Source organism: Bufo gargarizans, chromosome 1 (genome assembly GCF_014858855.1).
Source record: "Bufo gargarizans isolate SCDJY-AF-19 chromosome 1, ASM1485885v1, whole genome shotgun sequence".
Classification (NCBI taxonomy): Eukaryota; Metazoa; Chordata; class Amphibia; order Anura; family Bufonidae; genus Bufo; species Bufo gargarizans.
In genome coordinates this window covers 1,503,010-1,519,415 of record NC_058080.1, presented here as the reverse complement: position 1 = coordinate 1,519,415, position 16,406 = coordinate 1,503,010, and the positions used below count along the sequence as shown (strand labels likewise).

The following is a 16,406-nucleotide window of genomic DNA, read 5'->3' as shown; positions in this document are numbered from 1 at the left end:
CTTGCACCCATTGAATTGGCTGTACTAAATCACATCTCATTAAAAGAAGTGCACCAGGGAATATGTAGATCCTTCAATGTGTTGTGCAGACGGTGAAGGAGAATCTCTGAAACTGATGCAAAGGAAAAGTGAAGCAGCTGCCCATAGCATAATCCAATGTCAGAAGTTTAAGAGGCCCCTTTGAAAATTAAGGAACCAATCTGATTGATTGATATAAGTGATGCATCTATTCTACTTTTCGTTGCAAAACTTTTGCTAAAACTGCATTGTCTCCTACAATAGTGACTGGCAGAAACAAAGGATTAAGGGTACTTTTATACATAGGTTTTTCAAGATTATTATTATTATTATTATTTTTTTGCAGGACATATACTCTTTTTTATTTTTGCTACTAGGCTTTTGTTTTGATTTCTTTTTGCCTTCTCAGTGAGACCCGCCGACTATCTATCCGCCAACAGCAGCTGTCGGGCATATTGGATTTCAACACACCTCATTCTTTTGTGCTCAAGGAAGATAAGCCACTGACAGAGCATTCGGGAGGAGGCTTAAAGGGGTTGTCTCACTTCAGCAAGTGGCATTTATCATGTAGAGAAAGTGAATACAAGGCACTTACTAATGTATTGTGATTGTCCATATTGCTTCCTTTGCTGGGTTTATTCATTTTTCCATCACATTATACACTTCTCGTTTCCATGGCTACAACCATAAAAAAAAAATGCCAGGACCACGGCCACCGATGCTGGATTGCAGGCTGGTCGTAACCATGGAAATGAGCAGTCTATAATGTGCTGGAAAAAGGAATCAATCCAGAAATGGAAGCAATATGGACAATCACATTACATTAGTAAGTCTCTTGTATTAACTTTCTGTACATGATACATGGCATTTGATGAAGTGGGACAACCCCTTAAGTGCCCCTTTACATGGCACAATGTAGCAAGCGATTGTCGGGAAGGAAGCGTTCCTTCTCAACCATCGCTTGCTTGACAGTGGAGGGGACCGCTGTGATCCCCTCCAAAGTATGGGGAGGAATGATCGCTAATGCCATCGCCCATGCTCATACTATGCAGAACTCATGCATGTTTGGCGTCTCAGGTCAGGAGGAATAACTGTTGGAAAAAAGGAGAGTTCAGCTGACATAACTAAGGTGTAGGGCCACCCTAAAATCTTGATTATCAAAGAACAGAATAGTAGTGCAGACTGCGCTATTTTTCCAAGTTATACAACACAATAGGTGGTCTAAACTATGACCAAAAAAATTATATTACTACGGGTCACAATAAATTAACTGTAGTTTGTAGTGCAACTAAAAATGTCACTATTACACACAGATACAGTATAGTAATAGTAGGAAATGTATTGCTTCACAGAAACACAGGCCTAGATGGAACATTTGCAATGTACAGCTAACGCGTTTCATAATACTGTGAATTAGAAATGCGCCAGGCATTTGCTGCCGTCTGGCTCCATCTAGGTGTACATGAGGTGACAGAATGTCGTGTTCAATCTAGTTATCCATTAGACTATTGTGAATAACCTTGAGCACATTCCATAATACTACGCATTGTGTGAATTGTTCTACTTCTAAACAACCTGAGCTCACACAGAAGAGATAAAGATGCATCTTCAGTCCTTAATAGTTGTCAACATTACGAAGAACAAGCGCCACTCTGCATGGAATGTAAACCTGAAATACAGGGAAACAATTCAGGAGAGAAAAAAAACAAAAAACAAAATCAAAATGTGTTGTCAGAAGAGACTATACAAATAGTGTGAGATCTTCTCTGTGCAGCTAGGACGGCAGAACAAGCGCAGAGCAGCTCGGAGACTGTCAAGTGAAGTGGTAAATGTTAACCACTAGAGTGCAGCAAGTCATTTGCAACCAGAAGCATCACTTAAAGCGAGTTTTCATCAATAACACTTGAAGGTGCATTCACGTCTATTAGAATTCTTTCGCCGCTGAAACCCGTTTCGGAGCAACAAATGAGTGGAGAGCAATAACATGGGGTCTAAAATGTCTGTTCATTTATAAATATTACGAAAAACACATTCTTTTCAAAAGTGGATTGAATAAAATGTACTGCAAGTTGTATACTAAACTTAAATTGTTCTACTGTTTTTCAAAATGTGAAACCGTTTCTGCTTAAAGAGAAGCTGGCACTCTCCTGACAGGTCTGTTTTAGTAAATAACTGTATTCCTCATAAAATAACTATTATTCTTTAACATTTGTGTTGTGTTACTGGGTTTTAACATGTGTCCAGCACGGCCCGCCTGTGAGCACTGGATGGTATCGTCCGTTTGTCAATGTATTTGTAAAAGGGGAACAGCACAACGTAAAAATGCTCCTAGGCTGATATTTTTTATGAGAATATAAGTATTTTTACTAAAACAGACACGACATGCGAGCACACAGGTCCTCTTTAACCTCTTAGGGCTAATTGAGACAGCCGTATGCTGTCCGCAAAAATGCGGATCCGTTTTTTTGCAGACAGTTCTCAACCCGTTACGAAAACCAGGAGATGGGACAATCCCTTTAACACCTACAAGTCACACACACACACACACCACAAGTGAATGGTATAATATAGTATTATACTTTACTGAAAAATATTAAAAGCAGACAATTAATATCAGATAAAAGGTGGCAATCATTTACATGAAGAAACGGCATATTGTGATCATCACAAATGTACATAGTATCACCACTAGGTGCCAGATAAGAGCTACTAGAGGATACATGATCATATAAGCCATATCTACACAAAAGACTACACAGACATAACTATATTGGCAATGTGGGGATGGAAACGTAGAAAAGATGAATATAGACCACTATGCAGTTTCCATTGTACTGTTCTGTTAGATAAAGTAGACCAGCAAAACTGAAAAAAAAACTGTGAATAATGTCCAGCACTTTAAGAATTAAAAATTTTGGGGGACATTTATCAAGACCATCTTTTTTTTCGCCAGTTTTTTTTCGCCCTGTGCCTCCAGAGGATGCGACAAAGTTATGTAGAGGCGCATGGAGCTCATAGTTTTGTCGCATTCTCCTGCTATCCATACAACTGTCTGAAATCTAGGAGGCTGGTGTAAATTTCTCTCTTTATTCATGCCAGATAAATGTGCCAGGCTTACTGTGCCACTCATTCCCCACCATCGCCTCTCCCCCCATTCTTGCCACTTGTTAAATGTGTCGAGGAAGAAGAAAAGTTGCAAAAATGGCATACAACAAAATCTGCAACTTTAATACGCTAGTAAATTACCTTCTGAAGGTGCCCAGGGGCGGCGTTACTGGGCGATGTGCCCAGAAAAACACACCTCCAGCCGGCGGACGTCACGAGCGGCACTAGAGGACGGCGGGCTGGGAACTGGCCCGCACCTGCGCACTGCTCTGCCCATTATGGGCAGATGAACAGCTTTTCATATTGCGCATGCGCCGGCCAACTAAAGACAGCCGGCCGGCGCATGCGCAATATGAAAGGATGTTCCTCTGCCCATAATGGGAAGAGCAGTGCGCAGGTGCGGGCCAGTTCCCAGCCCGCCGTCCTCTGGTGCCGCTCGTGACGTCCGCCGGCTGGAGGTGTGTTTTTCTGGGCACATCGCTCAGTAACGCCGCCCCTGGGCACCTTCAGAAGGTAATTTGCATAAGTTTAAAAAGTGTTATTTTCATTATCTGGGCGAGGGACACATAAGAGAAAGGTATGATCGTAATGAGGGTTAAAGAGTCTATAACCTGAGCGGTCTAAAACGCTCAGATTAGGTGAAAGACTCCCTTTAAAGGGTTTTTCAGACTTTTTTATACTGATCAGTAGGGGTCCGACACCTGGGACCACGACCACCGCTAATCGGCTGTTTGACAAGGCATCGGCGCTTGTGTGAGCACCATGGTTTTGTCGCAGCTCACCGAGCACAGCTTCATACATTGTATAGTGTCTATGCTTGGTATCGCCTTAGGCCCCATTCACCTAGGCCATGTGACCAATGATCATGATGGCATTGTCCTAGAAAAAACTGATAGAAGGCCCCGGCAAGACCCGGGACCCCCACCAATCAGATCCCGAGGATAGGTCATCAGTATATAAAAAAAAAAAAAAAAAAAATAAATAAATAAATAAAAAGTTTTAATTTTAGATAATAAATACTGAAGGGCACATTTATTAAGTCTTACATTTAGACCTTTTTCTATGCCTAGAACAGGCATAGAAAATGATAAATGAGATGGGCCTGCCAGCCCGTACCCTTCCCCACCCACAATCCTAGACCTGGATATATATATATATATATATATATATTATATATATATATATATATATACACACACACAGTACAGACCAAAAGTTTGGGCACACCTTCTCATTCAAAGAGTTTTTTTTATTTTCATGACTATGAAAATTGTAGATTCACACTGAAGTCATCAAAACTATGAATTAACACATGTGGAATTATATACATAACAAAAAAGTGTGAAACAACTGAAAATATTTCATATTCTAGGTTCTTCAAAGTAGCCACCTTTTGGTTTGATTACTGCTTTGCACACTCTTGGCATTCTCTTGATGAGCTTCAAGAGGTAGTCACCTGAAATGGTTTTCACTTCACAGGTGTGCCCTGTCAGGTTTAATAAGTAGGATTTCTTGCCTTATAAATGGGGTTGGGACCATCAGTTGCGTTGTGGAGAAGTCAGGTAGATACACAGCTGATAGTCCTACTGAATAGACTGTTAGAATTTGTATTATGGCAAGAAAAAAGCAGCTAAGTAAAGAAAAACGAGTGGCCATCATTACTATAAGAAATGAAGGTCAGTCCGTCCGAAAAATTGGGAAACCTTTGAAAGTGTCCCCAAGTGCAGTCACAAAAACCATCAAGCGCTACAAAGAAACTGGCTCACATGCGAACCTCCCCAGGAAAGGAAGACCAAGAGTCACCTCTGCTGCGGAGGATAAGTTCATCCGAGTCACCAGCCTCAGAAATCGAAGGTTAACAGCAGCTCAGATTAGAGACCAGGTCAATGCCACACAGAGTTCTAGCAGCAGACACATCTCTAGAACAACTGTTAAGAGGAGACTGTGTGACTCAGGCCTTCATGGTAGAATATCTACTAGGAAACAACTGCTAAGGACAGGCAACAAGCAGAAGAGACTTGTTTGGGCTAAAAAACACAAGGAATGGACATTAGACCAGTGGAAATCTGTGCTTTGGTCTGATGAGTCCAAATTTGGATCTTTGGTTCCAACCACCGTGTCTTTGTGCGACGCAGAAAAGTTGAACGGATGGACTCTACATGCCTGGTTCCCACCGTGAAGCATGGAGGAGGAGGTGTGATGGTGTGGGGGTGCTTTGCTGGTGACACTGTTGAGGATTTATTCAAAATTGAAGGCATACTGAACCAGCATTGCTACCACAGCATCTTTCAGCGGCATGCTATTCCATCTGGTTTGCGTTTAGCTGGACCATCATTTATTTTTCAACAGGACAATGACCCCAAACACACCTCCAGGCTGTGTAAGGGCTATTTGACCATGAAGGAGAGTGATGGGGTGCTGCGCCAGATGACCTGGCCTCCACAGTCACCGGACCTGAACCCAATCGCATTGGTTTGGGGTGAGCTGGACTGCAGAGTGAAGGCAAAAGGGCCAACAAGTGCTAAGCATCTCTGGGAACTCCTTCAAGACTGTTGGAAGACCATTTCAGGTGACTACCTCTTGAAGCTCATCAAGAGAATGCCAAGAGTGTGCAAAGCAGTAATCAAAGCAAAAGGTGGCTACTTTGAAGAACCTAGAATATGACATATTTTCAGTTGTTTCACACTTTTTTGTTATGTATATAATTCCACATGTGTTAATTCTTAGTTTTGATGCCTTCAGTGTGAATCTACAATTTTTATAGTCATGAAAATAAAGAAAACTCTTTGAATGAGAAGGTGTGTCCAAACTTTTGGTCTGTACTGTATATATATATATATATATATATATATATATATATATATATATGTATATGTAATGAATGGCAGCACCAACCTTTGAGAATGGAAAATAGGGTGCAAGCTCCAATGGGAAAAGAGTCCCTGGATAATATAAAATAAAGAGTAGAGCAGCACTCCGGTGTGGTGAAAACTATTTATTCACCCAGTAGTGACGCAACGTTTTGGCTCCAACATGAAGCCTTTCTCAAGCAACGTAACAATGCAAACTGAACATACTTAGAGTGTGAGGAAGTGACATCATCAGACATAATTAGCATTAACCCATGCCTATACAAGTGACATATAATATACATAATGTACACGTATGCATGTATAAATATTGTGGACAGTGCATAATCACAAATAAAAACGTGATACAATTGTATATCACGATTCATTGTACAAATAAATACAAAAGTCATACGTATAAAGTGCACGTGTGCAATCACCCAGATAACAACTGGTTAAAATAAGGGGCTGTTACCACACATCAATCATGGGGAGTGGCCAGGTCACATGGTTGTGGGCATGGACAGAGGCACATAACAAAGCAACTCACATATTCCCGATATGACTCCATTGACAAATTCAGCGTCCTAGAAACCGGGTGCACATGCAGCAATTATCTGGACGCACTTGCGCGATCCGACAACAAAGCACGCGTATGGCTAGACAATCGCGTCATGTCATAAAGACTCGCAATAAGTTAGTACCTGCACAACGCACAGTACTCCTGCACAAACCGCCATCTGGGAAAAGGTAACGCCAGGTCAGACGCGTGCGATACCAGGTCAAGTCCTGTGCCAAACGTTGACCAATGGGGCGTACATGCATACAGCAAACAAATTGTTACTATTCAGATCTACTGTGTCGAAATGCAAATGCAGTCAGGCACCAACAGTTGACACATATACAGGGGACATCACATGGGCGAAGCCAACATCACAGCTTTCCCATATGTTATTTGTACAATGAATCATGATATACAATTGTATCACCTTTTTATTTGTGATTATGCACTGTGTCCACAATATTTATACATGTATACGTGTACATTATGTATTTTATATGTCACTTGTATAGGCATGGGTTAATGCTAATTATGTCTGATGATGTCACTTCCTCACACTATAAGTATGTTCAGTTTGCATTGTTACTTTGCTTGAGAAAGGCTTCATGTTGGAGCTGAAACGTCGCACCACTACTGGGTGAATAAATAGTTTTCTTTTTTTCACCACACCGGAGTGCTGCTCTACTTTTCATTTTATATATATTTAGATATTATAGAAGAATGACGGCACTGACCAAAAATAGGTGCACGTTCACTGGGGAATGAATAGAAAAACGAACAGCACTCCTGGAATCCACAGAAAATGTTTTTCTTTATTCACCCATGTGATGCAATGTTTTGGCTTTATTTTATTTTTTTTCTAGACAAAAATGTACTGGGTGAAGGTTGGTTTAGCTCACTGTATTTATTATCTAAAGTTTAAAAAAAAATTGAGATTTTTATACTGATAACCTATCCTCAGGATCTGATTGGTGGGGGTCCCGGGTCTTGCTGGGGACTTCTCTCAGTTTTTTCTAGGACAATGATATCATGATCATTGGTCACGTGGCCTAGGTGAATGGGGCCGAGCGCGATAACAAGCACAGACACTATACAATGTATGAAGCTGTGCTTGGTGAGCTGCGATAAAACCATGGTGCTCACACAAGCGCCGATGCCTTGTCAAACAGCCGATTAGCGGTGGTCGTGGTCCCAGGTGTCGGACCCCTACCGATCAGTATAAAAAAGTCAGAAAAAGCCTTTAAAGACTCCAGTTTGAGTCACAATATAATTTTCACAGCTAGCTTTGAATTATAAAGACTAAGGGGACATTTATTAAGGGATTTACTGGCGTATTAAAGTTGCAGATTTTGTTGTATGCCATTTTTGCAACTTTTCTTCTTCCTCAACACTTTTAACAAGTGGCAAGAACGGGGGGAGAGGCGATGGTGGGGAATGAGTGGCTCAGTAAGCCTGGCACATTTATCTGGCATGAATAAAGAGAGAAATTTACACCAGCCTCCTAGATTTCAGACTGTTGTATGGATAGCAGGAGAATGCGACAAAACTATGAGCTCCATGCGCCTCTACATAACTTTGTCGCATCCTCTGGAGGCACAGGGGAATCAAAACTGGCGGGAAAAAAAACATGGTCTTGATAAATGTCCCCCCAGATTTTTAATTCTTGAAGTGCTGGACATTATTCATAGGTTTTTTCAGGCCTTTTGTGCACCGAGAGAAGTCAATTTCATGTGAAGATGGCCAATGACCTGGGATATGCTGGTCTACTTTATCTAACAGAACAGTACAATGGAAACTGCATAGTGGTCTATATTCATCTTTTCTACTTTTCCATCCCCACATTGCCAGTATAGTTATGTCTGTGTAGTCTTTTATGTAGATATGGCTTATATGATCATGTATCCTCTAGTAGCTCTTATCTGGCACCTAGTGGTGATACCATGTACATTTGTGTTGACCACAGTATGCCGTTTCTTCATGTAAATGATTGCCACCTTTTATCTGATATTAAGTCGGTCTGCTTTTAATATTTTTCAGTAAAGTATAATACTATATTATACCATTACACTTGTGGTGTGTGTGTGTGTGACTGTAGGTGTTAAAGGGATTGTCCCATCTCATGGTTTTTGTAGCGAGTTTAGACTAAGCTGGGCTTACGGAAACAGCCAAGTGGGCCAACGCTCCAATGTTTCTGTAACTCCTTCTGTAACTCCCAGAGATGGGACAACAGCTTTATTACAGAATACATCAGACTCTGTTACCTGCATTCACAAAAGGAGCCACCTATTGTGTATACAGGCCAGTACACGATAGTCCAAGTTTTCATGTAACCCATACCTCTTATTAAACGTAAACTTTTTCCTATAATGTGCAAGCACGACCACTGCTGATGGATTACAGGGTGGTCATAACCATGGAAATGAGTAGTATATAATGTGATGGAAAAATGAATCAAGCCAGCAAAGGAGGCAATATGGACAATCACAATACATTAGTAAGTGCCTTGTATTAACTTTCTCTACATGATAAATGCCATCTGCTGGAGTGGGACAACCCCTTTAAAACTTTGCTTTAAGTCATACTCACCAAGATAGAATACTGTTGGTTATTATAAGGAAAATTTTCAGTAAAGAATTCTGTCTTGTGATCAATTCTTTGATGTCCTCCGTACTCTTCGGAATCAGTGTCCAACACTATCATATACTTGGATTCAAGGCATTAAGGAAAATACTTATTTAAAACAATAAATGTAAAGATGTCAACCATCAACAAAGTTCTCAAAGTTAGAAAAACAAAACAAAAACAACAAAAAAAACACAGTAACCGGGAATATTCCTTTTACAGGCACGGTCAGAAATGGTAAATAATACAGAGAAAGGGAATAAAAGGGGGAATAAAAGGGGTTTACTAACACTTTTTATTTTATTGTAAATTATATCTACAAAGCTAATAACTCTTAAAAAGTTGTGACTGTGTAAAATGTAAATAAGAACAGAAGGAAATATCTCATAGACCCATATTTTATTCACATCAGACCATAGAACACAGATCAGATGTTGAAGCTGAGACATTTTACCATTTCATGGGTAAAAAAAAATTAACTCATTTAGAACTTGATAGCAGCAATGCATCTCAAAAAAGTTGGGACGGAGCCATGTCTACCATTGTGTAGCATACACTCTAACAACAGTCTGTAAACATCTGGGAAGTGAGGAGACCATTTGACTGAAATTTGGGAGAGGAATGTTGCCCCATTCTTGTCTGATGTAGGATTATAGCTGCTCAACAGTCCTAGGTCTTCTTTGCCATATTTTTCATTTCACTATAAATGTTTTCTACTATATGAAAGGTCTGAACTGCAGGCAGGAGAACCCATGCTGTTGTGATAGATGTAGTATGTGATTTAGCATTGTCTTACTGAAATATGCAAGGATTTCCCTGAAAAAGACTGTTTGGATGGGAACATATGTTGTTCTAAAAACTCTATCTACTGTTCAGCATTGATAGTGCCTTTCCAGATGTGTAAGCTGTCTACCCTATAGGCACTAATGCAACCCCATACCATCAGATATTAAGGCTTTTTAACTGTGCGCATATAATAAGCTGTATGGTCTCTCTCCTCGAGTCCACAGGACACTGTGTCCTTAGTTTCCGTAAAGAGCTTCAAATTTTGATCCCAGTAATGTGGACGTATAATACATTTGGGTCACATATGTGTGAATCCGCTTCTCGGCCTTTTGGCTAAGATCAAGTGTAGTATCTGTTCTTATCAGTCCGGTCCAGCTTGCTCCCGAGCTGTAAACTCCTGTCCATACAGGGCATACCTGAGGGCTTCCAGTGTGGCATGGAGGAGCGCAGTGAACCACACAGCATCCCTAGCGTGTACGGCTTGGGTTTAAAGGTACCCTTGCTAGGTGACGAAGGGCTCTGTTGGATCGAAGCCATGGGCTGAGTTGATTGGAAGCCCGAGGTGCAGAAGTGCCCCAGGAGCGGTGACCCTGGGGTGCCTGAACTCACTGAGTGATGGCATATTTGCACGCACTTTACTTACACACATTTGAGCACACTCACCTCTCTTTGCTCGGCTTCGGCTTTGACAAGATGAGGAATTTTTATAATTCCAGCCGAATGTCCAGGCTGTAATGGTGCACATTCACTTTATTACATTTTTTTTTTTGTTCAGTGTTCTCACTTTACACGTTTGTGTATACGCTAGGATTTCTTGGGATCCGGCACCCTTACGGGTACCCCCCTAGAGGTCTAGGGGGCGTGTGTGGGGCCATTCTGGTTCCTCACCCCCCTGCAAAACCCCTTGGGCTCTCCCTCTGGGGATAGCCCAGCCTTGTTGTTGAAGCTCCGTGTCAACACCTTGGTTGGCAGCCTAGGCGGAAGCCGGAGCATAGACTTGGTGTACCCTCGGCTGAGGGTTGCCTGGGCGAACCCGGCTTCGACTGGAAGTAGCCTATTTTGTCTCGGTCCCTTGCAGCAGCCATCGGCCTGGAGGGACTGGGATAGGTTTATGGGGGGCCCTTCTCTTATGGAGAGGGCTTGCGATAGACCGTAGCCTAGTGCACCTTTTTTGTGTGGCACGCTGCACGATTTTGTTGCCCAGGTGTAGAAAGCACGCTCTTCGGGCTTCAAGGAAGAATGTGTGAATCCGACCTAAGTATGTAAACAGGAATGCACTTTGCAAGAATTATGGTTGCAAAGATCTGCCTCTAAGCCTTGAAAATTGCCTGCTAATCTAATAGATTAGACAGTGCAGCTTTTTTCACCGTTTCAGTTTATTGGTCCTGCACCACAATTATAAACCAAAGACGATCAACTAAAATGAGTCTTAATTAGACAACAAATATTCGTGGAAGTCTTTGGAATGGCTTTGGCCATTATAAAAGGAAAGTTCTCGTTCTACAGTTTCATTAAGCTTCCAGTTTATTACATCTTCGATGTCTGTCCATCGTACTGTACGGCAGAAATTAAACCATTCTTACCAAACAATAGTAAAGCTGAAAGTGTGGCTTTATCTATAAGGTTAATTACTTATTAAATTACTTTGCCTATAAAGAGATTTAAAACATAAATACCCAAACAAAGTAATGTATAATATGCCATGAATGCATAATGAAACATAAAACTGAACAATAAAGGAATGCAAATGATACTAAACAGATCAATTGGCTTTTTAACTCAATTAAATGAGAACCATAGAATATCCAGAATAGTTTAACGTTTATGTACGATATTAACTGGCCTAGTAAAAATGCAATTTGCTTCTTACAAAAAAAAAAAAAAGTTTGCAACCTAATGCAGAGAGATTCATCAATGCTCTATTCCATAATAATAGGATAACCTTGCTTGGTTAGTGGAATACCAGACAGTAGTAAAAGCAAATTCTGTTGCATTCTATTAAAGACTAGAAATTTTTACACCTTCACCTCTTACCACATTTATTGTACACATTTTCGAACACATTCTTGATTGTTTTTCTCGAACACAAAAGAAAACGGATCTGGCGCCCATTGACTTACAATGGCTTTGGTGGCGGATCCGTCATGGCTATTTTAGACATAATACAACCGGATCGATTAATAATGGATTCAGTTGGTTGTATTATCCTGACGGAGGCGTTTTTGCTGATCCATGATGGATGCAGGAAAAATGCAGGTGTGAAAGTAGACATCCTTAAACTAACACTTTTATATAGAGAGACATTTCCAACTTTCCTACTCCACCCTCAGTGATAAATCTGGAGAGAAACTTTACAAAACTGTAGTCAGTGGTGTAGGAATGCAAAAAGGCACAAAATTTTGCGCAAGCCAGTGCAAAAAAGTTGCAAAATGTAGTGTGATCATTTAAATTTAGCATCAGTGCAAAAAAGTCGCAAAAGCCCTATTTTTGCGACTTTAAGACGCCAAAATTCTGGAGTGAAGGTATGATAAATCAGGACCTCTGTGTTTATAAATTAAAATTATAAATTGACTTTATAAACCCAAATCAAAATCATACTCCATCTTTCTGGTAGCTCTTGCTGCAGTTTTTACAGATTCATTGCTACCTTCAACATTTTTGGAAAAGTATAAACTTCTGGCATAAATTACATTAATATTATGCTCATTGTTATCTGCACTTAGAGTGGCTCTGTCACCATTACATGTTGTCTTTATAGAATTCAAAATACCATGTAATGGTGGCAGAGGTGAAAGACATTTATAGAGAGTTGCATCAGAAAGAACATGCCCTCAGAGAAAGGACACACACCGTGAGCTGTGATACAAAGAGAGCTGCAGACGAAAGAGCACAATTGGTGGACTAAATGGGGAGAGAAGGTTCTGGCTCCATGTGAGGTACAGACAAATTGCTGAGAAAAAAAAGTTTTAAAATATGCAAATAAGTGTCTAAGGCTCAGCTCTCTCTGCAACTGCTGTGCCCTGTGCACTTTGATTGACAGGGCCAAGCAGTGAAAACATCATCACGGCTGTCTGGCCCCGTCAATCATAGTGCAAAGGGCACGGCAGTTGCAGAGGGAGTGCAAAGCCTCTAGGTTTAATGGTAACGCCACCATTGCTCCTAGAGGCTCATTTGCATGTATTAAAACATCATTTTTCTCAGCAATGCGGACACATGAACTTGGGACTAACACAGATGCCTTCAGGTGCCAAGGGCACATGCAATAGGTCAGCCAATTTCACAGGTACAAATCTGCTCAGAGATGCCCTCTAATGGAGTCTTTTAACATGATGTAGGGAGGATTCATCACTAGACATTTGGCAGTGAAGGAACCTAGAACAAGAAAGAGACACCTTTAATATTTAGGCCAGCATATGAGACTTTCCCGGAATGAGGCACATTTTGGGGATTTCAGGTGTGGGAGATTATTATTATATGCAATAGAGAGAGAGGCAGGGAGAATTTTTTTGTATATACACTCCTCTCAAAAAGTTAGGGATATTTGGCTTTCGGGTGAAGTTTATGTAAAAAGTTCACGCTACAGTGATATTATAACTAGTGTTGATCGAGCACCAAAGTGCTCGGGTGCTCGAGTAGAGAACACTTTGGGATGCTCAGGTTCTCTACAGAGCACCCGAGCACAATGGAAGTCAATGAGAGAACCCGAGCATTAAACCAGGCAGCCCCTGCTCTGAAGAGGGGAGGGTGTTTGGTTCATAGGAAAAGGTCAGAAATTGATGGAAAAAACACTGAAATGGTTCAGGAACAGCATGGAGGGGATGTTTGGATGCATCTTGGACTCCCAGGTCGCTGCTGGAAACGATGTTGTCAGAGAAGTACGCAACTTTTACAGACTGACAATAATATGCACAAAACCAAAGATGAAATAGATTTTAGAGGAAAAATTGTTAGGAAACATTTCCTGTATATTTACTTGTATATAAAATGCAAATGCTGCCAAAAGGAAGAGGCACTCTGACACAACCTGTATATCACATAAAGGAGGGCCTCATTCACATTGTGGTACAATTGTTCAGGTAGTGGGATTCCTACACTCAAAGACTATGCACTAAGTGAAAGGGCTGCCAGAAACTACAAGGAACCGGCACTCCAATACACCCTTTATTACACACAATGGAGGGCATCATACACACCCTTGAAAAATTATGATTGATGGCCTGCTGGTGACCCTCAAAAACATTAAGTGCAAGGGCCTGCTGGTGACCCTTTTAAAATATTAGGGGCGAGGACCGAAGCTGATCTGACCATCTAAAAAAAAATTAGGGGTCTGCTGCTGATATGACCATCTAAAACATGATGGGTGAGGGCCTACTGGTGACCCTCTAAAACATTAGGGGTGAGGGTCTGCAGGTGAACTGACCCTCTAAAACATTAGGAGCGAGGGCAGCCTAATAAGTATGTTGATATGATGGAAGAGGAGGACGAGAAAAGGAAGATTGAACCATATACCCTTTTTTGTGGAGGAAGGGGTGCATGGGAATACAGTGTATTTAATACACAATAAAAGCCACATTTAAAGTGCCTTTATGTTCAGCCGCTTTCATCTGGTGGAGTAGAATAGTCCGAGGCAATCCAAGCCTTGTTCATTTTGATCAGAGTCGACCTGTCAGCATTTTCAGTTGACAGGCAGATGCGCTTATCAGTTATTATGCCCCCAGGAGCACTAAATACCCGCTCTGACAAAACGTTGGCAGCAGGGCAAGCCAGCACCTTCAAGGCGTAGAGTGCCAGTTCGTGTCATGTGTCCCGCTTGGACAACCAATAGTTGTAAGGGTGAGGGTGCTGTCGGGGTGTCATGAAACTGCCTCTGTTGGAACTGCTGTGTGTTCCCCTCGTCTCCCCTCCTCGGTTGTCCAAGGAACTACGTACTCTTCTGCCAGCATTGTCAGCTGAAAATTTTTGGAGCAAATTTTCCACAAGGACCTTCTGGTATTGCACTATTTTGCTAGTCTTCTCCACCACAGGAATGAGAGATGAGAAGTTCTCTTTGTAGCGGGGGTCGAGAAGGGTGAACAACCAGTAATCAGTGTTGCCCAAAATGGGTTTAACGCGAGGGTCACGGGAAAGGCAGCACAACATAAAGTCAGCCATGTGTGCCAGAGTCCCAACAGACAAGACTTCGCTGTCCTCATCAGGAGGCTGACTCTCAATCTCCTTATTCTCTTCGGCCTATCCACGCTAAACAGATGGAATAAACCTGCTATGGGTACTACCCTCTGTAGCGGAGGAAACAGTCTCCAGCTAATCCTCCTCCTCCAATTCGTGCTGAGAAGATGAACTGAGGGTGGTCTGGCTATCACCCTGTGTACTGTCTTCCCCCATTTCCACTTCTTCCACATGCAAAGCGTCTGCCTTCATTGCGAGCAGCAAACGTTTCAGTAGACACAGAAGTGGGATGTTTACGCTGATAATAGCGGCATCGCCACTCACCATCTGTGTTGATTCCTCAAAGTTGCATAAAACCTCACAGAGGTCAGACATCCATGCCTACTCATCACTTGTGAAGAGTGGAAACTAACTGGAAAGGTGATGACCATGTTGCAGTTGGTATTCCACTACTGACCTCATTTGCTTACAAAACCTGGCCAAAATGTGGAACGTGGAGTTCCAGCGAGTGCTCACGTCGCACAACAGTTGGTGATCTGGCAATTGCAAGCGCTGCTGCAGCGTTGCCAGACTGGCAGCATCTGTAGATGACTTTCGTAAATGGGCACAAGCGCCGCACCTTCACCAGTAGCTCAGGCAAATTGGGGTAGGTTTTGAGATACCGCTGAACCACTTAGTTGAACACGTGGGCTAGGCATGGTATGTGTATCAATAACTTGTCATGTGGCCTTGTGCATCAATGACAGCTTGACAACGACGTCTCATGCTGTTCACAAGTCGACTTATTGTCTGCTGAAGCCCTCAGGTCATTGAGGTTCTGGGGTACAGAGTTACGAGCCTCTACACGGAGACTCAGCTGATATCATAGGTTTTTAATGGAATTCAGGTCTGAAGAAAGTGTAGGCCACTCCATTTTAGGTACCCCAGTCTCCAGCAGCCGTTGCCTAATGATGTGACCTCGATGAGCTGGCATGTCCTCCATGAAGATTAAATTAGGCCTGTTTTGCTCATGCAAAGGCACAATGACTAGATTAATGATGCTATTCAAGTAGTATGGGCTTGTCACTGTACCATTCACAAAGTGTAGGGCAGTTCTGTATTGACTAGACACACCTGCCCACACTTTAACACCACCAAGACCACCTGATGCATAGAAGTCTACTTGACATCTCCAACATCGTTGGCAGCCATCATTTCTACTCAGCTCAACTTTCATCAGTGAACAGCACTGAGGCCCAGTTCTCCCTGGTCCATGCAAGAAGATGCTGGTCTTCTAGCACACAGACCACGCTGATGTA

General features: G+C 41.9%; 1 protein-coding gene and 1 pseudogene across 3 annotated transcripts in view; one reads left to right on the top strand and one right to left on the bottom strand.

Moving 5' to 3' along the window:
* Positions 1 to 655: 655 nt before the first annotated feature.
* The window catches only part of GBE1 (1,4-alpha-glucan branching enzyme 1), a 230,439-nt gene continuing 214,688 nt past the window's right edge, over positions 656 to 16,406 (bottom strand). For all 3 annotated transcript variants that reach the window (XM_044294121.1, XM_044294112.1, XM_044294132.1), the window contains exons 16-17: positions 9,121 to 9,238; positions 656 to 1,687 (exon numbers count right to left, since the gene is read on the bottom strand). In XM_044294121.1, coding sequence (XP_044150056.1) covers positions 1,634 to 1,687; positions 9,121 to 9,238 — 172 coding nt within the window. In that variant the 3' untranslated portion in view covers positions 656 to 1,633. The remainder of the gene's footprint in view (positions 1,688 to 9,120; positions 9,239 to 16,406) is intronic.
* LOC122925214 lies at positions 10,256 to 10,341 on the top strand (annotated as a pseudogene).